At 31.4% G+C, this 24390-nt stretch overlaps 8 protein-coding genes and 1 non-coding gene across 12 annotated transcripts; 5 read left to right on the top strand and 4 right to left on the bottom strand.

Annotated features, from left to right (window-relative positions):
• Nucleotides 1-99: 99 nt before the first annotated feature.
• Nucleotides 100-1472, top strand: LOC124494664 (14 kDa phosphohistidine phosphatase). 2 transcript variants are annotated; one of them, XM_075729344.1, is made up of 3 exons: nucleotides 100-241; nucleotides 315-560; nucleotides 612-1472. In XM_075729344.1, the coding sequence occupies exons 1-2, from the start codon at nucleotides 100-102 to the stop codon at nucleotides 524-526; spliced, it is 354 nt and encodes a 117-aa protein (XP_075585459.1). In that variant the 3' UTR covers nucleotides 527-560; nucleotides 612-1472. The 2 variants fall into 2 exon arrangements, with proteins under 2 accessions (XP_075585459.1, XP_046913854.2); XM_047057898.2 differs by having other exon boundaries at nucleotides 315-1472.
• On the bottom strand, nucleotides 622-8558 carry LOC124494640 (uncharacterized). Its single transcript, XM_075729328.1, has 6 exons — nucleotides 7660-8558; nucleotides 6652-7599; nucleotides 5203-6572; nucleotides 4957-5140; nucleotides 2073-2535; nucleotides 622-2018 (listed from the first exon to the last, which is right to left on the bottom strand). Exons 1-6 carry the CDS (start codon nucleotides 8111-8113, stop codon nucleotides 1526-1528), a joined length of 3912 nt encoding a protein of 1303 aa, XP_075585443.1. The 5' UTR covers nucleotides 8114-8558; the 3' UTR covers nucleotides 622-1525.
• Nucleotides 953-1472, top strand: LOC124494662 (uncharacterized). Its single transcript, XM_047057895.2, has one exon. It carries the CDS (start codon nucleotides 953-955, stop codon nucleotides 1403-1405), a length of 453 nt encoding a protein of 150 aa, XP_046913851.1. The 3' UTR covers nucleotides 1406-1472.
• Nucleotides 8559-8718: 160 nt separating the features above from the next.
• Nucleotides 8719-13827, top strand: LOC124494647 (uncharacterized). The gene is made up of 3 exons (XM_075729338.1): nucleotides 8719-8856; nucleotides 10826-12099; nucleotides 12189-13827. The coding sequence occupies exons 1-3, from the start codon at nucleotides 8839-8841 to the stop codon at nucleotides 12748-12750; spliced, it is 1854 nt and encodes a 617-aa protein (XP_075585453.1). The 5' UTR covers nucleotides 8719-8838; the 3' UTR covers nucleotides 12751-13827.
• On the top strand, nucleotides 13208-15242 carry LOC124494656 (arrestin domain-containing protein 3). The gene is made up of 5 exons (XM_075729343.1): nucleotides 13208-13319; nucleotides 13396-14084; nucleotides 14163-14356; nucleotides 14411-14507; nucleotides 14569-15242. Exons 2-5 carry the CDS (start codon nucleotides 13823-13825, stop codon nucleotides 14958-14960), a joined length of 945 nt encoding a protein of 314 aa, XP_075585458.1. The 5' UTR covers nucleotides 13208-13319; nucleotides 13396-13822; the 3' UTR covers nucleotides 14961-15242.
• Ogg1 (8-oxoguanine DNA glycosylase) lies at nucleotides 15012-16294 on the bottom strand. Its single transcript, XM_047058077.2, has 2 exons — nucleotides 15247-16294; nucleotides 15012-15187 (listed from the first exon to the last, which is right to left on the bottom strand). Exons 1-2 carry the CDS (start codon nucleotides 16154-16156, stop codon nucleotides 15012-15014), a joined length of 1086 nt encoding a protein of 361 aa, XP_046914033.2. The 5' UTR covers nucleotides 16157-16294.
• A 125-nt stretch (nucleotides 16295-16419) lies between these two features.
• LOC124494654 (innexin inx2) lies at nucleotides 16420-18669 on the bottom strand. 2 transcript variants are annotated; one of them, XM_047057887.2, is made up of 4 exons: nucleotides 18456-18669; nucleotides 17757-18307; nucleotides 17005-17483; nucleotides 16420-16929 (listed from the first exon to the last, which is right to left on the bottom strand). In XM_047057887.2, the coding sequence occupies exons 2-4, from the start codon at nucleotides 17950-17952 to the stop codon at nucleotides 16534-16536; spliced, it is 1071 nt and encodes a 356-aa protein (XP_046913843.1). In that variant the 5' UTR covers nucleotides 17953-18307; nucleotides 18456-18669; the 3' UTR covers nucleotides 16420-16533. The 2 variants fall into 2 exon arrangements, with proteins under 2 accessions (XP_046913843.1, XP_046913841.1); XM_047057885.2 differs by having other exon boundaries at nucleotides 17757-18314; nucleotides 18456-18650.
• Nucleotides 18670-19726: 1057 nt separating this feature from the next.
• On the bottom strand, nucleotides 19727-22384 carry LOC124494653 (innexin inx2). Of its 2 annotated transcripts, none has more exons than XM_047057883.2 (5): nucleotides 22156-22384; nucleotides 21072-22040; nucleotides 20688-20990; nucleotides 20126-20602; nucleotides 19727-20068 (listed from the first exon to the last, which is right to left on the bottom strand). In XM_047057883.2, exons 2-5 carry the CDS (start codon nucleotides 21281-21283, stop codon nucleotides 19918-19920), a joined length of 1143 nt encoding a protein of 380 aa, XP_046913839.1. In that variant the 5' UTR covers nucleotides 21284-22040; nucleotides 22156-22384; the 3' UTR covers nucleotides 19727-19917. The 2 variants fall into 2 exon arrangements, with proteins under 2 accessions (XP_046913839.1, XP_046913840.1); XM_047057884.2 differs by having other exon boundaries at nucleotides 21072-22043; nucleotides 22156-22272.
• A 184-nt stretch (nucleotides 22385-22568) lies between these two features.
• Nucleotides 22569-22738, top strand: TRNAR-UCU (transfer RNA arginine (anticodon UCU)). The gene is made up of 2 exons: nucleotides 22569-22606; nucleotides 22703-22738. It is a non-coding gene; the product is annotated as a tRNA-Arg (tRNA).
• Nucleotides 22739-24390: the final 1652 nt, after the last annotated feature.

Below are 24390 nucleotides of genomic sequence, written 5' to 3' on the forward strand. Positions count from 1 at the left end.
ATGCCGTATCGCGATACAATCGATAGGCTCGTTTCTTGTTGGCAAATAGGTTTTTTCATATTTCTTTCAAATTAGCGAGAAATTATATTCGTTGGAAAAATGTCACGAATTCTGAACATTGATGATTTACCCGATGTTGACATCGATTCCAATGGTCGTTTTAAATATATCCTCATCAAGGTGATTGATGGCGATAAATCTAAATTTTTGGTTCGAGGCTATAAATGGGCTGCTTATCATGGTAATCGATTCTTTATATTTTTTTTTTTGCTGTTCTAGTTTTATTTTCAATTATTATTCTCTTATTCATACAGCTGACATATTCGATGTTGTTGCACCTCAAGATGGAAAACTTAAATATGATTGTGTCGGAGGTGGTCGAATTGAACATTCACCTGAAAAGAAAATAATTCACATTTATGGTTATTCACAAGGATTCGGACAAGCAGATCATAAAATTAGCTGCGATTTAGTGGCTAAAAAATATTTAGATTATAATGTGACTTGGTCAAACGAAGGATATTAAATGGATAAATAAAAACTATTTTATTTAATAAACGGTGGGTAATTGCTTCAATTAAATTATAATTAATCCGAACAATATTTAATAGAATACAAAACTTTTGCTGACAACATCTTTGTCACAGCCATTTATATTTATTTATTATCAGACTATTTTTAAATCTAAAATTACAACTATTCATATCTGATATCAATATCCTTGATCAAAATAAATCTGATACATATTATAATAAATTAACTTGGTCATGGATATAAAAAAAAAAAATCCAAGCGGTGGCGTTGTCATCGTTGATTTGTAAACAAATCCGCAATCATTGAAAACTGCGTCTTTAATTTTGAATTTGTTAATTCAATTACCGTTCATTCTTTTAATACTCATCATCATTGTCATTGTTGATTCGATTGATAAAGTGACTCTGTCATCGACATTATGGCCATAAAAATCGTTATGGATCCCAAACAACAGCAGAATATTGAAGATTCGAATATTCAATTCAACCAACAACAATCGTATCATGTTCGAAATATCAACGATTCATATACAATTATTCTGGCCCGTGCTCTACTTTTATTTCTACTTACATTCGATATATTTCTCAATGCCTATGTGATGATGTCGTTGGATCGTAATGATTTAATGTTTGGAGCTGCTACAATTATCGTAGGCATGGTTGGACAATTTGCCGCAATAACCGGTCAATTTGGATTGCAGATAGCTGATTTACTTTTGCATATATTTGTCGTCACTGATTCATTAGTGGTAGTCTTATCATTTCTGATGGCACAAATGTCTCATAATTTTATGACAAAAATTTCCTTTAGTTTGTCAATGTTAAGCTTTTTGGTGGGAATTTTCATTCTCATTCGAAATGGTAAAGCTTAGAATTTTTTTTCATTTATTTTTCATTGATATAATTTAATAAAACGATTTTCGAACCAAAAAAAAAAAATTACTGAAACATATTGGCAAAAATAATAATATACACATTTTCTGATTATATGCCTAAAAAATTGATTTCATGATATCGCGAATGTAATAACGAAATGAATCGGTGAAATCGGCAATGGCTCGTGTTACTTTTCCGTGGCTAGTATAATTTGGAATCCAATTTCGTCCATCTGGTCTACTATTGGCACGTATTCGTTTAAATGGATCATCTTTGATCGTTGCCAATCGATATATTCGAGATAATTCTGGATCTCTTGTGATAATACGAAGAACACGTTCCGGATGATTAGTCATAACGCCATCGATCTGATGTTGTAGAACAGATCGAAGTGAATCAGTAAGATCTATTGTCCATCGATAAACCTTAGAAAAATAAGTCATTGGGCTATCACGAATATGAACCAATTTTTCTAATTGATGGCCAGCAATTGGATTAATACAATTGGTAATTCCTTCTCCTTGCCATACATTTGTAATATTTAATTGATTCCAAATGGCCCGTGCACGGTCGACATCTTTTTCTATACCTATGTCGAATCCTAAAAAGCTAAAAAAGAATTTGGATTGAATAAAACCAACAGGAATTTTTTAAAACAATTACTTTCTATAGGAATCATAAAGTCCCAATTCTTTGAGCTGATTGATAAAACCATAGATAAAGTCATCATCATCAGCGTATGATATGGCAATAATAAATCGTATGGTAGATTTGACGGGAATTTCATTGAAGAAAAACGATGCCATATGATTGGCAAATCGTACACCGTGTTCACGTTTTTCTTCATTCGAAAATGATTTCAATTTAATATCAAAATACAGTATAGCCCATTGTGGATGATATCTAGGATGACCGGGTGTTGTTGCCTGTCGCACGAATCTAAGATAATTAGAAAGCAATTCACGATCCCAACAATAACGAAAACAATCACATGGATAACCATGAAATAGATATATATCATCCGGTTTGAAAGTAACATCCACTTCGACAGCATTTGCACCACGTCCGATATGATCCATTGTTTTTTTGATTGAATTACACATGTGACCAATGTTGTATAAAGGTCGTTGATTCATTGTAGTAAATGATCTTGCTTCATATAATAAAAATATATATCCACAAATAAACATTGCACATTGATCGATCGGTTCAACTTACCATTATCATTATCAGAGGTTATGTAGCCATTTATTGATAAAGCAAAAAGACAAATCAGTTGGACTAGGCAACGAATAGTGAACATTCTGAATAAAATTTATCTGTCGAATCAAACAGATTTTGTTTGTTTATGGACCAGAAGGCAACAAAAAAAAAATTTAAAATTGAAAAAAACGAACCTAACAAAATGATGATGACTAGTCAATGAAGACAATGGTAACCATTTAACCAAGCGAATATGAATGAGATTATTATGAATGCCAACACTTGTAATGAAAATGATGTTAATGATGTTTGTTCGAAACGAATCGAAATCTATTTGAACAGGCAAAAACGATTTCGGGTTGGTCGTTTTTTTTTTGATGATGATGGCAAGCTTTTGTGTTAAAAATTATGGACAATTTTATAATAATGAATGTATCAACAGGAAAAAATTTTTTTTAGAAAGAAATCTATTAAATGTGCATATAGCAAGCAAGTTGGGTCGATTGTAATCTGTTGCCTTGGTCGCTGACTTACTAAAAAAAAAATGCTTATAATGGTCATGATGATAAGGTTCTGGTGAATAATAAGTGCGCGAACATAATCAAATGGAAATAAACAATATGAACCAGAAGCAATATGATTCGATAATGCGCGTGAGATTCGAAAAATAATAATAGTAAAAAACAAGTTTCACGGCCATTTACCTTTTTTTTGAGGAAGAAAGTGTTCAAAGGTTTTTTTTAGGTTTGTTATGATAATTATATATAGTTATAACAAGGTGAAGATGAACTTTGAACTCTTTCATACATTAGGCCACTGAGTCAAAAAATTAGAAATTCGAATAAGTGGTTTGAATGTTGTTTATTATAAACAATTGCACGTATTTATTTTCAATAAAATAATGGCCATCAAAACCAAATCCGTTCCAGATATCTTTATCAAAATGGCCACCAAAATTTTAAATATATGAACAAATTGAATAATCGATTTATTGTTGATACTCTAATATTCAAAAAAAAGGAAATGGTCGTTTCTACGGAAACGAATCATCATTATCATCACATCAGTGGCTGATTTATTGAAATCATGTTTTGAATCATAATGACAGCACACACACACACACACAACAACATACTATAGTTTCGTGGGTGGTGATTAGATTTACATATATTCATTGGTTTATAAAATTTAAAAAATGTAATGATTCTTTTGGCTTCTGTTATTAACAATCATCATACCATGACCAATATTGCAATATATTTTTGCCTGAATGATTAGCCTTGAAATATGTCCAAATAATAAAATTAAAATTTTTTTGCCTTTTCTGCAAACAAAGCCAAAAATCATTATTTTCGATTAGCCATCCAAAATTCGGATTTTGATTGCCTTTAAAAAAAAAATGAATAATCAAAAATTAGCATGCAACAGGTTTTTTTCTTGATTACATATATTCGGTTATCGCGATTAGGATAGAATGGCTGTTTTTTTTGTGATTTACAACCGATTATTATTATTAATAATAAAAATAAAAAATACGGATGTTTACAATGTAGATAATGAAATTTATTATTATTATTATTTGATCTGATCTCAATTATTATATGTGGATGCTATAGTTACAGAAATGACTCAAAGATTTGTTAAGATTTTATTTTTGAAATACTAAAATTGTTTTCTTTCCCATTCATCTATAATCATACACAAGAACTACGTATATGTAATCATTCTCAACATAAATAAAGATGATGATGATTATACGAATGGGAAAAATTTCGATCATAATCATGATGATGATGATCATTATGATCGGCAATGATGTAATCAATGGACAATATATCAATGGTCATGACATTTGTAAGGCAAATGAAATATATTTATCATGTGGTCCAAGTTGCCCACGAACATGTGAGGATATTTTCAATCCAGATCGACCACGAATATGTACGATGGATTGCCGACAGGGATGTTTCTGCAAAGAACAATTGGTTCGAAACACAAAGAATAACCAATGTATCCGTCCTGAACAATGCAGCAATGGTTTCAGTACAATCTATGTAAAGACCAGTCTAATCGTGTTGACCGTTTTCATTGCAATTTTGGCCATCGAGGTTTGAAATGATATTTTGATTTTAATTTTTCAATCCAAATTCATAAATTAATAATGTTAATTTTTTTAAAAACATTGAATAAATAAATCAAAAGGAAAAAATTGTACCCAAATAAAGAAAGGGGGGTAAAATACTTTGATATCACGTATATAAATAAAAGGTGAAATTCATTCAATGAACATTTTGATTGACAACTTTTAAAATTTTTGGTACCACATCAGTCATTGGTTCACCATTCAATAGAGGATCATGAATATCACGATGAATATTTTCTTTGTTACATTCTAAATTTGTTATAGGTCCTCCTTTCTGTCCGACAGACTTATCACGTCTTTTTGTGAATAATGAATCGATATATTGATCATTTTTTATCACCGATTCCAGATTGGAAAATGACTTAGTTCGACGATATTGATTATTCTATGTGAAAAATAAACAAATTCAATTGTTGAGTTTAAATCAATCACTTTAAACAGGGTTACCTTGAAGAGTTTGATAGTATTAGAAAAAACTTTATCATCTGGTGAAAATCGCAGAGGTTGAGTATTCGTTTGATGATTTGTAGTTGATAATAAAGATGTTGACTGTCGATCACCATGATGGAGATGGGTCTTCATTATTTGATTGAGATTATGCTTGGAACTCAAATAAAATATAAGGCAACAGATTCCAACTATAGTTAATTCAATGATCATCAGCCCAAGATGAATGCGAAGAAAAAGCCAATTACTTTGTTCAATATCTTTGAAAAGGCTAGTAAATCGCTGATTCAGCCCCATGATTTCGTTCTGCAATTTCATTATCTGTTCCTGTTGTTTAGCATCTTTTTCGGCGGCCACCCTTGCTGATGTGTTGAAATGATCAAATGTTTGATTGAATATTGCTTGCATTTCTTCCATTTGTTTTCGATAGCGAACACTTAGATTTTCCAAATAGGTTGACATAAGTGAAATGTTCTTCTCAAGATTTTTTATTCGATTTGTTAATCGAACGATAACTGCCTCTTTTGATTGGCCACTCATCGAACTGAATGATTGAACATCGCTCTCTGGTTCCACAAGAAGATTCGCAATTGGTTGATTGGGCACAAATGAATCAACAGGTTGAGATTGACTAATGGTTTCATTTGATGATTGAGATGATAAAGATGAACTCGAACCATGCCTTGTTGGTTCAATAGCAGAAGTTGAGGTGGAAATAATTACCGATTGATAAGTATTCGTGGGTAAAAGTGTATTCATCGTTACAATTGGCTGCAATAAGGTAGGCTCGGTCAACGATGGTTCCAATGTAGTAACATTGATAGTGGAAACGTCTGGAATACTACTCGTACTACTAGCTGCAAACATCGTCGTAGAGGATATAAATGATGATTTAGTAGGAAGATTTTTTCCTGATAATTGAACGACCATCGATTGTGGATCATCTTTATCGTTGACATTTTGTATATGGCTAATGGAATGATTATTTCCATTCGTCAATTGGACTAGCTGTTCAACGGCCACTGCCGATGTGGTCGTATTGATTGTCTGTGTTTCATTCGCGTTACCACATTGAAAGAATAGCTGATTATTAAAATATTTCCGTATAAGATATTGGGTGGACATTAATTTAAATAATTGTTGATCACGAAATAAAAGCTGATAGAAAAGGCATTTATTTGGAATGTGTAACGATGTTTGATTTAAACCATCTCCTGCTGGAAAGAAATATGCTTCACATTCAATCATCATTCGCTCGAAATGCGGATAAAGACGAACAATTTCTGTTTGATTGTATATATAAAAATTTTGATCCGTATCATTCATTTTTGCCATTTTTTCTTTGAATAATATCTCATTAAACAATGTAACTATCAAAAAAAAAAAAAAAAAAAATGAAATAAAATTACTAAAATTTTAAATTCCATTCTTATTCTTATATTAACTTACAATTGAACGCTTTCATCACGACATTAACAACGGCATTTTTTGCGCTGCCAAACAAATCTAAATCGGTAAAGTTTTTTGATTCTAAATCAGATGATAGTGAAATTGGTGTACCTTCTTCATGCACCGAATTATGATCATCATCGAGAAAATCGATGGATGATTTTTCAGGATTATCGATACGTTCGACTTCGTCAAATAGACTTGTACCAAATATACGAATCAAACTAATGGGACAATAATGTTCCGAGCCATAAAACGAATTGAGCTCAATTTTAAGATATTTAACAAAACCATTATTTTGCAATTTAAAACCTTGTAGCGATCGAATGTCGTTGGCAGTGAAATTGCCCAATGGACTCCAGCCATTACGATTCGGATAGTGTTCACTAGCATAAAGATTGAAATCTTTTGGTATCGATGAATAGAGTTCAAAATTGGCCATCTCCAAATATTGTGGTTGTATGGTTTCGCAAAGTTCAATGACGAACCAATTTTTGATCTTACACGGATTCAACATATATTCATCCATCTGTTCGTTCAGAACACGATTGACAAAATTGGCCTCAGAATTTGAATCAACAACTTTTGCTCCACATTCATGTGATGCGAAATTTCTGGCACGATTCGTCGTTATTTTCACTGATTTTTGACTGCCAAGCTGATCAATTACTGGATCAGGTTTGCTTCCAATTTCATGAGCGAATTTAGATTCAATTTCCATTTTATTTTCCTGTTCCATTTGTTCGGATATTTTCGAACGCCATTCTTCGAATGAAAGCATATCCTGTGAGGAAACCACTGATGGTTTCATTTGAATAAGTGGTCCTACAAAATTATCACCACTTATACTCGATTGTTGCTGATCGAGGCTTTGATTCGTAACAATCGATTCATTATCGGTAGCATCGTTTACGATCATTGTTTGACTAGAAATGTTAAGCTTCTCGTCTATGAATGTGAAAAAAGTGTTAATTAAAATATCGAACGAAAAACATTGATGTGATTTACCTTTGATTTTATTTAGAAAAATACCCTGAAAATTTTCATTTGCTTCCTTGCTGGTTGATTCACTTTCTTTAGTACAATGTGATACTTTGAGACAAACGGGCAGCGATGATGAAAATAGAAACCATCTCGTTGCAATCGTATTCACACATTTTCGTGATGAAGATTTCTCAACATTATTTGTGTTGGTTTGTCGTTTTAGTTGCGTAGTTGTATTCGGTAATTTCAATTGTGAAATTTTACCGCCATCATGAATAATTGTTGATGATTGATCTGTAATTGGATTATTAAATAATTGTGATGATGTTATGATAGTAGAATGATCACTTTGTTTCAATGATGATGATAGCCTTAGCGATTCTATCGATCTATTTGATTCATTCGTTGGACAAAGAATACTTGCACATAGCATTAACAGAAGGAATAGAAAGATTTTTTCAATATTTTTTGTAAACATTTTTTTTGCCGTTTTTGATTGGGTTACTACAGTATCATTTCTCGATTTATTGCTTGATGGATATCTGTCGGTTTAGTGATAGATCGATCGATCGATGTGCAACCAGGAAAAATTGTCGAAAGAGAGGGGTGGTTGTACGTATACATAAACGAAAGGAGAGGCCAAGTCATAAATGTTTGGTTGTTGTAGTTGTTTTTTTTTGTTTACAGCGTTAGCGATTCAAAAAAAATTATAATCGACCCATGATCAATTTGAGCTGATTTTTATGAAGATAACGGATTAATTGTAATAAAAACAATATTTTCTCAAAGACACGACATAGCTTTCTGCCGATCAAATGTGTGTGTTTACAAATAGCGTTGTAAGCGTCATTCATAAATGACAGTTTTCGATTAAAATTTTATACATTCCATTTGTCGAATTATTTCAATGTTGATTTTCCTTGTTTTTGATCGATAATAACAAGAGTTGAGTATTATATGATGATGATGGTAAAAACAACAACGTATCATAAGACACTTCAATTCAATGTAATGTATGTATGTATTATTTATGTGTGCAATGTCAGGAAAACAACTTGAAAAAAAATGACAAGACAAAACAAGATTTGAAACACTCACGTGTCATTTACATAGTATATATGCCAAAATGTATGACAAAGATAACCTTGTCGATCTTGTTGACGGTGGTGGTAGCCAAAATTACGATTATCAATACCTATATATATGAAACATATGAAAATGGTAATTTTCATTTATAAAAAAAAAATTATGAAATGAATGAATGAATGAATGGCCAATGATAATGTGTCATAATATATCATCATATATTATCATCAGAAATTGATAATTTTCGGTTCGATTCGAGTAAATAAATCAAATTTCAATAAAGCAAACAATCAAAAAAAAAATGTCTAAAAAGGGAAAATATACACATCATTTTTTTTATGGCTGGTTGAATGATTTGATGATTATCAATGATACATCATGATCATTGCACCGAATAAAAATATAGATCCTGGTTGAGTCAACCAAAAAAAAAAAAAAAAACATTCGAATGAAAATAAAAGTAATTTAATCACCAGTAAAAAAAATATATTTTGTTCCTATACCTAAATAGGATAAATATAGACAATTGACAAAAAAAAAATCCCAAAAATTATATTTTAATCAAGGAAAAAAATTGAACACAATCAAGATATGTTCTAATTATAATTGGTCAATTGCATGGTTGAAGGCTTCTTTTATTTATTCGGTGGTTGACATTTTTTGTTTGTTTGTTTGTTTGTTGCCCGTAGGTACTTTATCCAAGTCGACAATGATATGCGAACAAAAAAAATAGTTAACCTGTTGTCATAAACGAAGAAAAAAAAAACAAGTTAAAATCCATAAAGTCCATAATAATTCACCCAAAAAAAGAACTTGTAGATAAAATTACAAGGTGTATTACTATTTAATTGATAATTAATATTCAGAACAATGATTATTAATCATTGAACTCAGGTATGATCGGTGGGGAGGTCATAATAGTAGTCACAAATATAGATAAAAAAAATGGCTCCCTAAAGCGATGCAATTATGAGCATTCGAGCAAATAAAAGAACAAAAAAAAAAAAAAAATAGTCGACCATGATGATGAAAATCTGTCGACCGAATTAATTTAATCATCCTTTGCACCTTTTATTTATGTTTATGATTTTTTTTTTCATTTCTTTGGAATCATTGTCCAGTGTTGTTGTTGTTGTTGGTGTGTGTCAATTTGGAACAATTCGAGTTGAATCAAATCATTGAACACAATTCAACCCAACTGAATACTGCAAAGATTTTTTTTTTCTTATTCATTTTCTGTCTCCTTTCTGATTATCACCTTGATTATGAAAATATAAATGTTTTTCATCATTTTCTCTCATTCATTTTTATGTCATTCATGTGTGGACAACTATTTTTGTCCATTTTTTCTTATTATTATTATTATAAATCGGTTAAAAAGAAAAAAAAATTCTGAAACAGCAACAATAATGATGACGTAGTGGTGTTCGATGGTGGTTCGGTCATTCTAATTAAAATATTTTTGTCATTCATCCATCCATAATGATCGTTGAGAGAGAGAGAGATATTTATAAAATATGGTTGGATGGTTATTTATCGTCATGGCTGGTAGATTCGTTGATGATTACCTATTTGCGAATGATTGGTTGCGTTGGTTGGTCGTTATGATGACATATGATCATCATTTGTTTTGAATTGAATGAAATGAATAAAATTGGTTAACCATTTGGGTGCATAAATTCATTCCCTCTCTTTCTCTCTTTCTGAAAATCTCTTTCTTAGTAATACAATCTAGATGATCATTTTATCATTTATATTCATTCAAATAAAGAAAGAAAAAAATCCCAAATGGAAAAGGGTCGATTTTTTTCACTGTCCTATTCAGTTTTGATCGAGAACTTCATAGCGGCAGATCCACACTAAACCATTAAATGTAACCTGTAATTTGGATCATCAATTCTATTGTACAAGCGTGTGTGTGTGTGTGAGTGTGCATAATTGTGTATCAAAACCTTGATCTCTCCCATATTCGATCTGATTTTAATCGATCATTTTGTTGCTACAATGTCCATATGTCAATTTTCAATTGATTTTTAATCGATTTTCACCTATGACAATAAAACGGGTGATCTGAAATCAAAATTCAAAAAAATTTTTCCGCCAGTTCAGTTGTATTCGAAACATTCGAAAGACAATGTTACCGATCATGTCAAAAAATACATTGATTCTCGTCATCATTATCATTTCAACGATAATTGATTCAACATTGACAGCATCCAATATATTCTCCTCATTGATTCGTAATAATTTGAATCGTTATCTCAAGAATCCATTGTTCACAAGATCATTCGTTAGAAATTCATTATGGCAAAATGAATTTGATGAACATGGTGATGGTGGTTCATTGATTGTTCCACAAATGAATGATTTTATAAAATCAAATGGACAATTTTCAGCCAACGATCATCATCATTTGGCAATGGAAACATTTGATGGTAAAACATTTTCGAATTTTGATCTACCAACTGGTGTGAACGATTTTCTTCCATCATCATCATCATCATCAGTAATGTTGGAACAAACGAAAAATAATGTTCGATTTCCCAGTGAAAAATCATTGAATAATGATGGTCTAGATGGTGAGAATAAATTCAATCGTATTCATGCAACAAAATCGTTGACAACCACCAACAGCAACAATGCTTATAGTTCGTTCAAAAAAATACCACAACAACAACAACAACAACAGTTTTCCAATAAATATGTTAATGAAGATATGGCTGAATCGATCAAAAAAATTAATTATCAAAATTCTGCTACAACTTCCATCAATAATCGTCAACGTAAAGCAAACAATAAATATAACAACCGCAATTATTATAATAAACAATTTAAAAAAATAACAAACGGAAAAACTAGCGATTATAATCAGGAAAAAGCCTTGAATCTAAAATTGGAGTATGGATTTAAACCATTGCCATCGACAGGCGGAAAGAATGATTTTCTATCGACTAATTCGATTCAGATAAACGATCCGATGGAAATAGATGAACCACCTAAGGAAGAGGATCAACAATATGATAATGATGGTCTTTTTCATCATGGTTTATTTAGCCAAAATAATCGGACAATGAAATCATTGGAAACGACTGGTACGAATCGTTTGGAAGAACCATTTTCACATGATTATAAAAAATATATCTCATATCCAATGGAAACCGAAAGCAGTGATAATATTCATAAATTAGCATTCACTGGTGTCGAATCATTTAGACCCGATCATGGCTATATTCACGCGGAAAATTTTCTTTCCAACGGTTATGGATTACAATTATTCGATACAATTTCCAATTATCCAAATATAAAAAATTTTCCAAAACAAGGCATTGAATGTGCACGTCAAGCTGGTTATTGTGAATATGATTCAAGTTATCCAATGTAAGTATAAATGTATTCACGTTTTAAAATACAAGTTATACGAGGTAAAAAAATAACCAAAATATTTTTTCTATCTTTTTCATAATTAGCGATTATGTAAATTCAATAATAACAAATTGTACATCGATCATTGATGATATGTACATTGAAATGCCGGAAAATATGGATGATTTTTATGGCTATAAATCATTGTTTCATGTCCATTCTGTTCAAACGAATAATTTCGACAACAATAATGTGAATCCATCAATGGAAAGCGAAACAATAGCCAATAGAACATTATGCGATGCTGATCGTAAATACATACGGCCATCTGTCATCAAAGATATTCACAATGTTTATCATTTAATTTTACAAAGTTCATTTTATTTTCAACAAATACCGGTAGAAATTTGCACCAATCCTAATCATGGCTGTAATTATATCAGCGATGTTTGCAATAATAATCAAAAACTTGTTCGTGTAAAATGTCGACAAAAATATCGTACACATATGTTGATCAGTATTGAACATAAAGAAGTAGGAAATCATCAAATCGATACAATTATATCATCATCATCATCATCATCATTAAACAAAGGAATGAATTGTCCAAAAATGCGAATGTATCGGCTGCCATCATCGTGTGTATGTGAATTATCAAATGATTAATTCAAACTTTTGAATTTGTGTTCAAAATCAACTTTTCAACAATTTTTTTTTTGCTGTATATAATATATTACTTACACACACACACACACACATTATATGCAATGAAATTATTGCCTAAATTGTTTGAATAAATTAATGAACAATTCAATTTTGCGAATACCAATAAAGACATTAACCTAAATTAATAATCAATACAAACAAAAAACATTTGATGATGATGATGATGATGATGAATCGACAGAAAAAAAACCAACCACAATGACAATGATGTTGACATGATTGATTAACCATGTGTGATGATAGCCTATCATTTAAAAAAAAAATTGCCCATTCATTACCTTGAAAACAATCATCAAACATAGTGATCCAATCAATATAACCATTCAATTCAATATCATCGATTTGGTTTTATTTTTAGCCTAATTTAAAAGTCAAAAAATTTTTTTTTTTTTTTTTGATTGTTTGAATATTCAAATCCAGAATCATAAAAACAAACGTTTTCATCTCAATATCTCAATATATCGAACGAATAACGTTGGAAATGTAAAAAAAAACTAACGTCAATTAACGTAATTCTGTTGTTGTTTTTTATTGCCGCCATTTATTTGTTTCAATTTAAAATTCTAATAACTTATTATATTTTAGATGGTAATTCATTCAGAAGGATTTTTGTTATAAACATGTTTGCCACTACGTTTACATTCGATATTCATTCGAAGTCTTCATGGTGGTGGTGGGGGGTAGGGGTGAGATAACCGTCATCTTATACATATACGAAAGTACAACGCATACGGATGGAGCACGAAGATGTGTATAAACAAATGTTACCATGGACATAAAAGTGTGCTATCAAGTTTATGTTTGTCCGAATGCCAGTCATCACACCACATATAACACACAAAGACAAAATAAAACAATAATAAAACACACATTCATTAAAAGGTTGAAATGTGACTTTTTTTATGTTTTAACACAAAAACACGCCAATTCTACAGCTTTTAATTTAATCAATCAATGAATTATTTTGTTTTTGTTTTGAATTGAAATAATCCATAAAATATCGTGATCAATAATGAATCAGGTGACCGCAGTCACATTGATACCGGATCGACCTAGTGCAACATATACAAGTGGTGAAGTGGTCACTGGTCATTGTATTGTTACCGTTACTGGTGAAGTAGATTTTGATTGTATTGAAATAAAATTAGTTGGTAAAGCACGTGTAGAAATACCAACCAATGATAATTCCCGTAACAATAATGATAAAAATAATGGTTTCGATAAATATATTAAAGAAATAAGCCTATTAGAATTGGTATATAAACCAAGTACAGGTATGTTTTCGTTTTTTTATTAGATTAGTCATCAATTATTAAAATTTTATTCAATTTTTTCTTCAACAACAAAATTAGTTTATCATACAAAATTATCAACAGGCAAACATGATATTGGCTATTCATTTATCGTACCATCAAATGTACCAAGTTCATTAGATGTACATTTTGGTATCATTCGTTACAAGGTTAAAGCTAAAGCTGGATCGGAAAAGAATGAATTTGTACTTAATATCATTTCGCCTCCAAGTATTCAACCAAATGAATTGCTTGTAAGTTTTGTAAAAAAAAATTTATAAAATTCCACAATCTCATTTTTTTTATAGATTCCAATAATGGAAAACAAAAGCAAAAATGTTGGCTTATTGAATGGAAAGACAGTATTGATGCATTGTGAAATACCAAGATCAGGTTTTACATTGGGTGAGTGTGATTAAATTAATTTGATTTATTTATTATTTATTCGTAATTCAATCCATCATAGGAACAAAAGTGCCAATCAAATGTACAATTAATAATCAATCATTGAAAACGATTGTTTTAAAAGGTGCTCTACGACAAGAGATTACATTCAAAGCAAATGAAGAGGAAAGGAAATCGATGCAAAAATTATCATCAGTAATGGGAGCTACAATAGAACCACAAAGTGAACTTACCCATGATTTGAATGTCACCATACCGATCAATCTGCCCATCGTTTATAATACCTGTCCCATCATACAGATTCAATATATAGTAACAGCTAAATTGAAAATTCCATTATCGTTTGATTTACGGTTAAACATGCCAATAATTATCACCAATTTACCAATAAATGAACTGCCAAACAATGCCGATGAACCACCGGCACCGGGAATTATCGCTCCAAAATTTTAAATTAATGCCCATCCGACCAATTCGTTTTTTTTGGACAAAATCATTCGATTTTCAGTTTTCATCAAGCTTTTTGACGCTCAATTTCTTTTTTCTATTGTCATTTTTTTCATTGCTGGATAATCTTGTTTTTTTGATTTTTTGATGCGAATTTTGTTTCAGATCCGAACAGAATAGCACAGTCTGGGCCCAACCAGGGTGTAATTGAAATTTTTGACGATAAAAATCTCCTACATGAATAAAAGTTTGGAAAGGATTAAAAAATAAAAATCATTTTTTTATACATTACCAATTTCTGCATATTTTTTGGCAGTTAATGATTTTGTCATTTTGAATGATGAATTTTCATTTGCATAAAGTTTGGATGTCAATTGCAGTACATGTGTGTCAATCGGCACTGAGTCAGTGAAACCAAGAGACATTAAGCAGATACAATCGGCTACTTTGGCACCAATGCCTGGCAATGACATCAACAACAGGCGAGCATCTTCATAGGAAGATCGAGTTAACCGTTTGATCCATTCTTCTGGATTCTGATTGCTTTGATTCATAATTTGTTGAGCAGTTTGACAAATGAATCGAGCACGATATCCAAATCCTAGTTCACGTAGTTGACGTTCGATTTGATCACCAACGACAAGTGCAGAAATTTCCGGAAATGAATATACATCCTCTGTGATGATTGATTGATCGTAGGAGCTAAAAAGTTTGGTACCATATTGTCGACATAAAGTTTCCACCATCTTTGTTATTCGTTGAATATTGTTATTCGATGAACAAATAAAAGAGAAAACATTCTCGACAATATCTTGACGTAATAAACGTATGCCTTTTAGACGGCTGCTTATTTGATGGAAATGACGATCACATCGAGACCAATGATCATAAAGATGATCGAGATCTATATCTAATCGAAAATAATGTTCAAGTTGATTATGAAAAGAATTGTGGATTTTTTTCATCGAAATTTTTGCTGGCCAGGTACTGATAACATGATCAACATTGATAACTTCGTAGCCAATGGTTTGGTCACATTGTTCCAGAATGACCACATAAAGATTGGAAATCACACCAAGCCATTTATTCGAATCGATTAATTGCCATCGAAAATTCTGACCAGTATTTAAAGTGAGAGCAAGATTTAGTTTTTGAATATTAGCATTAAGCTGTCCTTTTATGGCACAAATAGCCGATGACATAATAAAAACTAATGATGAAATCTTATTGAAATTGATGAAGAGAAAAATTTAATTTATACCATGTGTGTCGATCGACAAAGCCGGTATCAATGATTTTAATTCGTGTCCACCAGATGGTAGACACACATGAGCTATTCTATTTTCATAATGGTAAAAATTATAATAAGCAGCAAAAATTATCCAGATTGTCATCGTTTGCAGTAAAAAAAAAGATAATGATATATATTGAACAAAGACATTAACCAGAATCAGAATATAAACAATTTGAGCAAAGAATGGAGAATTTTTTTTCCTTTTCAAATAATGTAACAAAAATTTGGTCATTTGGTCGGAATATAGAAATAGATAAATAAAAAAAAAAATTATCTGGACTAAATTCAAGCTTTAGAATGAGAATCATCCTCCTTATGATAGGTAGTGATCAATTGATTAAAACAGGATGCATCCATGTTTCTTGCTAACATATCCAATAGGAACCAATCACCAACCGATAGACGATCAAGTAAATTATCCAGATCATAGCGATTAGCGATAGAACAATGGGCATGTGTTCGAGACACACGTACTGGTCGAAACAGCAATGTAGTCATACGATAGATTATGGCAACTGCTGAGATAATGGCAACCATATAGAACCAAAACCAGAGAAGAACATATATTTTTTCGTTCAAAATATTAATGGGTAAAATGCACATGGCATCATGAGTTTGAACATCACCGGATGAACCATATCGATGAAATGTACATTTGGTGAGACGTGGAAACACTTTTATCTATTGATTGAAAATGGATGAAAGATTAAAAATAAACAACGAATAGAGAATTTTTGATTTGTTGTTTGCAATTACCATCGGGTCATAACGGACTGACCAATCCCATTCGGTAAAGTTAAGAACATCCCAACCATAGGTAGTGAATTCGCCACCCAAAAATCGATTCATGATAATCATCTGAACAAGAACATTAACCAGATTCATTACTTCCATGAAGGAGTAGAAATAGAATAGATGATTGTGGCGATTTTCATACACTTTGAGATATTTGACCAATAATTTAATACGTTTGTTGTCACTACCCAATGGTGTATTAAGATTTACGGTCAATTTGGCAACGCGGCCACCTTCATATGCTTTCCATAAGTAACGGGGAACGTAGAAAAATGCTGCCTGAAAAAACAGAACGAAACAAACCCATTGATAATAGGCATGATAGACACGTCTTTCTTTATCGGTTGTTTTATCAATTCCAGGGTATGGAACTTCATGTCCAACAGTTTTTTTCCATGCATTTTCAATGCTAAACGTCGTATGTATCCAACAATATGTATCTGTAAATTATCCAGAAAAAAATATCAATCGTTTGAATCGACACATAAACATAAAAGACAATCATCATCAAGACCTAGCACAACCTGTTGGTGGTCAGCAGGGTAAGGTCCTTACCATTAGTTGCCGTATATACATAATGAGATCTACATTTTTGAAATTCTTTTCTCATCATTCATACAATGAATGAACTGTTTAAAAGGTGAATATATTTTAACCTTGAACCACCACCATAATAAACAGGTATATATACATGAATCAAATTATAAACTTACCCAACAATTTACTAGGAATATCATCCTTGGAGATACAATCGATTGGATCGCCAAAATATTGTTTACTTGTTACCATCAGACTACAAGCCACCAATATGATGAATGTACCACGATAATGTAATCGAAATACAAGATTATCAATAATAGTTGGTGGTTTATTGAAGAAAGTCTTCAATGATGAAAATAATGATTCCATGATGAATGTGGCGTTCTATTTTGACTATTTTGCAGAACGCAAACAAAACACACGTCGGAAGTTAACAGGATACGTTTGTTATGAAATGGTCACAGGCAAATTGGAACTATATGATGAATTCTTGAAATAATTTGAATATAATAAAGCAGCAACAGAAGATTTGTTTTGATGAGTTTTCGATTGGTGGTTATGGTGACCGTCACCAAAATCTAAAACAAAATGGCTTTGATGATTGATGACGATTGTGTAGTAGTTCCTTTTGGAATCTTTTTCTTTTCTTGATCGTAGTCTTCAAATGAATTCTGGTAAGTGGGATGAACGAAAAATGAATGCCTAAAGCCTACAAAAAAATAGACTAAGATCTTGTTGAATAAATGAACGAAAAATTAATTTATGATCACACAAACAGATACAACTGTAGACCAACATCATCAACATCATCATCATCATCATCATCGGTCCACCCAATATACTCCTCCCCACAAATCGAATGGTCCTCCTACCTTTTCACTGAAGTAATCTTTAATACATTTTAGTCGAATTGTAGATGGGAAAGGCCTATGTCTTCTCTCTCTCTCTCCCGGTTGCTGTTGGTGGTGTATAGATCCTTTTTGAAACAAAAAAAAATCTGGCATCAATTTTTTTATGGTTTTTAAATCTATTTGTTTCTATGCTTTTTTGTGTTGTTATTGTTGTTGATGATTACTGATTTGTAGAATGATGATGATAATGACAATTATCGATTTTGATGATGATCAAATTTTTTTTTGTCATGTTATACTAATGTACATGTGTGTATGTATAATACACTTGATGATTAAAAATCACTAGGCGGACAAATTATTTAGAATTGAACATTTTTTTTCCCCCAGCACTATAGTGCACTGACAATCACCATGGATGCGCAAATCAGGAAAAAAAACCATTGAAAACGATAATTTGGGAGTTAATTTTGAACTTTGATCTCATCATCAAAATCGTCATTGTCTTGAGTTTTATATTATAAATGATGATAAATGAAATGTATTTATTATTTCAAAAAAAAAACAAGCTAGATATATATTCGATTGATTAAATGATTTTTTATGGCCTCATAAAATTGCCGATAAATTCCTATATATGAAAAAAAAGATGATGATATGAAATACAAACATAATTCATTGTGTGTGTGTGTGTGTGTATGTGATGATGATGATGATAATGAAAATGAAAACATTTTTTGTTTGAAAAGTAATTGTATTGTGTGTTATTTGGCAGAGAATGTTAATCAAAAACAAAACAAAAAAAAACATTGCAAAATGCAAAATATTCGTCAAATATAATGAATGTTTTTTTCGTTGTTTTAACATGGCAAATGGTTCAATCTTTTTTTTTTTTTGGTCAAAATCAATGATGATTGAATGTTAATTCATTGTCATTCAAACATTTCTAATGGAATTAATTATTTGTGTGTGCAAGGTTGTTGTTAGGTGGTTGATGTGAATGAAAGTAAAAAAAAAATTAATCACAACGGAAACGGGAAAAAATTTTCATAACTGGAAGCTCATTCATTGGTCGATTTTTTTTTGTTATATCAGAAAAGAATCAAGAATCACCGAAAGGGGTTAGAAATTTGAGTTTTTTTTTCATTTTTTTTTTTTTTAGTAATAATTGGTTACGAAAAAAAATTTGTAAATAATCATATAAAATATATAAAGAAAATATATTTGTATTGAGAATTGATAAAAAATAAGAAGGCAAACAATAATTTGATAATTATTGATTGATGGCTATGTTTTTTTTTTGGACATGAAACAATTTATTATATTTGGTCTCATCATGCTGCAAATTCTTTTTTTTATTGGTATGTGTATTGGTTTTTTTTGTTGTTACGTTTTCTGGATTTTGATTATTTGGTCCCATTTTTTCCGTTTTAAACATTCTTCCAATTGAATCTAATGCTATTTTGTGGTGATATCTATATCTTTATCTTTCTTCGGGCGTTTCGTTTCCAGATTTATTTATTATCGGTTCTTTTTCATTATCATTACCGTTGCTTGATTTCATAATCTCTTCGGAATATCTTTCAATAAATTCGCGAAAGTTTTGTCCTTCCATATTTTTACATAATAGATAACTACAATAATGGGAAAAAATTGTAAATAAAAATAAAAATGATTATCAATGAACTTACAGTAAGAACCAATCACCAATCTTCGTTACACTAAGAACAATGTTCAAATTATATGGATTACAAAGACGAGCTCGTGATTTGAGCATAGTTTTACGAACAGGATCCAAAAATATGACAAACAAACGATAAACAAGCAATGCTCCAGTGATGATGGCCAAAAAGACAAACCAAAACCAAAGGAAAACGTAAATTTTTTCATTGACAATATTCAGTGGTAATATGCAAAGAGCATCATGACGTTGAACATCACCAGAAGAACCATATCGATGGAACGTACATTTAGTCATACGGGGAAATATGGCAATCATTGGATCGACTCGATTTTCCTGATCCATTTCAGTATATTGAATAACATCAAAACCATAGGTAGAGAAAGCTCCGCCAAGGAATGCGTCGATCAGATACATTTGAAGAATGACGTTAACAAAATTTAAAAATTCACAAAATACATAATAATAAAAGTACGAATTATGATATCTGAATTTTGTGATTATCATAAACAAATATAAAAATTTTAATGAAATTAATGATTTTTAAGAAAACATCAAAATTATGAACGTACCTGATATTGGTTCGAAAATAATCGACCACCATATTGACCTGTTCATCTCGGTCATCTTTATCCATTATGGGTGAATCTAGATGAAGTACAAGACTTTTTAATCGTCGTCCTTCCCACATTTTCCAAAGATATCGTGGTATGTAGAACATGACAGCTTGCAGGAACAGGACGAAACACACCCATTGGTAGTATTTATGGTAGACACGTTTCTCACCGGGTGTATATTTATCAATACCAGGATGTGGTACTTCGACACCAATTTTTTTATCCAATGCATCAGGTAATGTAAACGTTGAATGAATCCTATATGTATATTCCGAATCAATGATTAGCAATTTTGATTGATTTCAAAAAAAAAAATAAATAATAATTAAATAAACGAACCAACAATATGTATCAAGTAATGCAGGTGGTACATCGTCCCTTTGTATACAATCTATAGGGTCACCAAAATATTGATTGGATGTGACCAGTAAGGAAAAAGCGACCAAAAAAATAACGGTCGCTTTATAATGCAAACGAAATACATTATTATCGATGCTATAATCATCAAGTTTGATTAGGCTACGAATCGAGCCAAGCACATCATAGACCATTTTTCTTTTTTTGTGGAATAAGATTCTAGCCGACCATAAACAAATTCACCAGCATATAAATAAATGTGTGTGTGTGTGTGTGAAAAATAGATCATATGGTTGCCAATGTGATGCTAATATCGTTGGTTTAATGATGTATAAATATTGATATATTGAGTATATTAAGGCACAAGATTGTAAGGAAATTCTTTGGCAACGACAATATATGGGATCGAATTCAATAGTCACAGCATCCGAAAAAAATATGTATGTGCGTGGGCGATCAAATTGATAATGGGGATGTTTTTTTTTCACTTTGTATAGTCCAGCACTACTAAAACACTACACAAGCACACACGTACGTAAAAAAAAAAATAAGACACAGGGGTAAAATTTATCTTGTCATCGAATAAGTTGTTGCTTTTGCTATATGGTAATACCACCATCAATGATGATAATGATGATTGATGCTTAAAGCAGTGGAACAAATAAAAAAAAGGGGACAGTCACAATCGGAATGATGATATCATTATTGTCAAAGTAGAAGAAGCAGCAGCAGCAGCGGATTGGCAACGTCGACCACCATAAACGAGTTTCAATAGATGTATGAAACAAAAAAAAAAGCTGCTTGCTTTCTTTCTCTCTTCTATAGAGATGGCCGTTCCCAAATTGACTGTCTGGATGGTGATGATGATGTTTATGATTACGATGTTTTGATAGTCAAGAGAGATGCGATTTTTGTCTGATATGTTGGTTGATTATTGGAATGGATGGATGCCTACTTGATGTATTTGTATAGTAAAGAAAATGGGAAAAATTAAACTATTATATATTGTATTGTTATGTTATAATAGATAGAGCAGTATTTTTTGATCAAAAAAAAAATGACTTACCAAGACAATTTTTGACAATGACGATTTATGATTACATCTTGATGATGATGATAGTCTAGAATCGAGCCAGTTATAAGTGTGTCTGTGTGTGTGCCAGCTAGCTACCAAGCTAGCTCAAGAACAAAGAAGGGTCCATTTTTTCTTTTCTTTTTTTGTTTTGTTTTGTTTTCCAGTTTGCGCATGTCTCTTATGAAATAGGCCTTGAGTTTTTTTCATTTGTTGTCGTCATACAGACGGGCTCAACTATATCTTGTCGAATTACAAACCTACAAACATTTGTGAATGTATACAGTTTTAGTATTTAACCAAATGAATAAAATTCCGGTATACAAATTGAAAATAAGATTAAAAAGTATCTATTGCCATTATTTTGACCGAGGAGCGTTATTTCCTGTATGTACTTGCAATGTATTGACCGCGTAGCGCAGTGGATTAGCGCGTTGGACTTCTACCTTTAAACTATGACCTTTATCAAAAAACATGAATTAAAGGGTTAAAAAAGGATAAAAACAGGGTAAAATTGTTTATCTGTGTATTTTAGAAGGAAATCCAAAGGTCAAGGGTTCAAATCCCTTCTCGGTCGATTTGGTTACTTTTTTGCCTGTCTATCCTTGACGGTCAATATAGCTGGATAACCGCAGGGCTAACCTAACCTAACCGGCTGCGCCGCCCCCCTACTTGGTATCCAGCCAAAGATATCAATCCTTGACGGTTAATACAGCTGGATACCCGCAGGTAGGGACGGCTGCGCCGCCCCTCCAACTTGGCATCCGGCCAAAGGTGTCAATTTTAACGCTTCGTGCCTGGGGGTGGTTTTCCATGCACGGCGTGTTACTTCCGGCCTTCGGGTTGGTACCGCAGGGTCAGCCATGACTTGTGTGTTACACCTGACACTTTTGAAAATGTTACGTATATCGAACAGCATACTTATTATTGCTTACCAACCTAACCTAACCTAATCTCATCTCGGTCGATTTTTTCCTTTTTTTACAACTAACTTGATGATCTGATAAGAAAAGAAACACGCGGTTAAATATTTTGTAGCTAAGAGGTTTTGATGTCACGTAGTATATGAACGGTTAGGATTAAAAACAAACAGCAAAATTTTTGCGTCAGATTTATATGAAAGTAAATATAACAAATATAAATAAAAAAAAGTGAACATCTACATTGCAATGAGAGTAAATAAATGAGATATATATGATAACAATAATTTCAAATACAAAGTGAAATACATTGGGATTCTGTGATACAACAACTGTCTCATGTCAACAATTTTTTTTTATTATCAAACTCATCCATAACCGATTCACTGGTCATCATTCAAATAATTTGTTGAGCCGCTAAAAATATATGCAACAAGTTGGATTATGATCAGCAACAACAGCAATCGGATTTTTTTTCAGTAAATATCAATGAAAAGTCTTATGATCAAGTATTAGTTGCAAGTATACAGCGGTGTCTCGATTAACAATGGTTCCGGTTATTTTCATCGTTAAACGAGATAACACTATGTGTAGGATTCCAATGTGAAAAAACTTTTTTTTTTTTTGTTGTCAAGTTCTACAATCAATCAATCAATCAATCGATTAAAAAACAATTATAATCGATTCAAGTAAACAATTTGGTCGGAACTTTTGATCCAAGATGAACTTCATTATCAAAAGTTTACGTTGTCCAATCAATAATGAAGCAACAAATTTGATGCAATCGCAATCAAAACAAAAACAAATGCATTCCTTTTTTATTATATTCAGTATAATATGGAATTTTTTTTTTATTTCATCATTACGATTTTTTGTTTCATTTATAGACATCTGCAAGATTGATGACAATATAACTCTTACATTAAATGTAGATGTAGATGATAAATTTTTAGAACCAAAAAAAAAAATCATTCTATCCATAATATATAGATAGATAGGTAAACAATGAAGCTCTTTTATGTTTTAGTACATTTTATGTCCTCGCATAAAAACCATATTTCAATCATTGCAATTGCAATCAATGATCATCAGTATATCATTCAATATCAATCGAATTATATTAATAAGAAGAGAAAAAAAAGTAAAATCCAATAGGAAATTTTCTTCATTTCAGACATATTAATAAATATAATAATAATAACGTTCATTGATCACATCCAGATCTTTTCATAGAAATAGTGATAAGATTAGACAAGAGAAAGAAAAATTCTCAACAAGAAAAAAAAACAAAGAACAAAATGTCATCATA

The sequence above is a fragment of the Dermatophagoides farinae genome, chromosome 3, assembly GCF_024713945.1.
Source record: "Dermatophagoides farinae isolate YC_2012a chromosome 3, ASM2471394v1, whole genome shotgun sequence".
Lineage (NCBI taxonomy): Eukaryota > Metazoa > Arthropoda > Arachnida > Sarcoptiformes > Pyroglyphidae > Dermatophagoides > Dermatophagoides farinae.

Bases quoted from the DNA above. Each gene is read 5' to 3' on its own strand.
- LOC124494664 (XM_047057898.2), top strand. From the start codon at position 100: ATGTCACGAATTCTGAACATTGATGATTTACCCGATGTTGACATCGAT. The intron at 242-314 runs GTAATCGATTCT...TTATTCATACAG, and splicing joins TAAATGGGCTGCTTATCATG to CTGACATATTCGATGTTGTT.
- LOC124494662 (XM_047057895.2), top strand. From the start codon at position 953: ATGGCCATAAAAATCGTTATGGATCCCAAACAACAGCAGAATATTGAA.
- LOC124494640 (XM_075729328.1), bottom strand. From the start codon at position 8,113: ATGTTTACAAAAAATATTGAAAAAATCTTTCTATTCCTTCTGTTAATG. The intron at 2,536-4,956 runs ATGGTGAACCAA...CAATGAATCAAC, and splicing joins TATTCATGATCCTCTATTGA to GACCTTTATACAACATTGGT. The intron at 2,019-2,072 runs GTAATTGTTTTA...ATTCTTTTTTAG, and splicing joins CTTTATGATTCCTATAGAAA to CTTTTTAGGATTCGACATAG.
- LOC124494647 (XM_075729338.1), top strand. The intron at 12,100-12,188 runs GTAAGTATAAAT...TTTCATAATTAG, and splicing joins TATGATTCAAGTTATCCAAT to CGATTATGTAAATTCAATAA.
- LOC124494656 (XM_075729343.1), top strand. From the start codon at position 13,823: ATGAATCAGGTGACCGCAGTCACATTGATACCGGATCGACCTAGTGCA. The intron at 14,085-14,162 runs GTATGTTTTCGT...CAACAAAATTAG, and splicing joins GGTATATAAACCAAGTACAG to TTTATCATACAAAATTATCA. The intron at 14,508-14,568 runs GTGAGTGTGATT...AATCCATCATAG, and splicing joins AAGATCAGGTTTTACATTGG to GAACAAAAGTGCCAATCAAA.
- Ogg1 (XM_047058077.2), bottom strand. From the start codon at position 16,156: ATGTCATCGGCTATTTGTGCCATAAAAGGACAGCTTAATGCTAATATT. The intron at 15,188-15,246 runs GTAATGTATAAA...TTATTCATGTAG, and splicing joins CAAAAAATATGCAGAAATTG to GAGATTTTTATCGTCAAAAA.
- LOC124494654 (XM_047057887.2), bottom strand. From the start codon at position 17,952: ATGGAATCATTATTTTCATCATTGAAGACTTTCTTCAATAAACCACCA. The intron at 17,484-17,756 runs GTAAGTTTATAA...GATAATTTACAG, and splicing joins TATTCCTAGTAAATTGTTGG to ATACATATTGTTGGATACAT. The intron at 16,930-17,004 runs GTAATTGCAAAC...TTCAATCAATAG, and splicing joins CAGTCCGTTATGACCCGATG to ATAAAAGTGTTTCCACGTCT.
- LOC124494653 (XM_047057883.2), bottom strand. From the start codon at position 21,283: ATGGTCTATGATGTGCTTGGCTCGATTCGTAGCCTAATCAAACTTGAT. The intron at 20,991-21,071 runs GTTCGTTTATTT...ATATACATATAG, and splicing joins TTACTTGATACATATTGTTG to GATTCATTCAACGTTTACAT. The intron at 20,069-20,125 runs GTAAGTTCATTG...CCATTATTGTAG, and splicing joins ATTGGTGATTGGTTCTTACT to TTATCTATTATGTAAAAATA.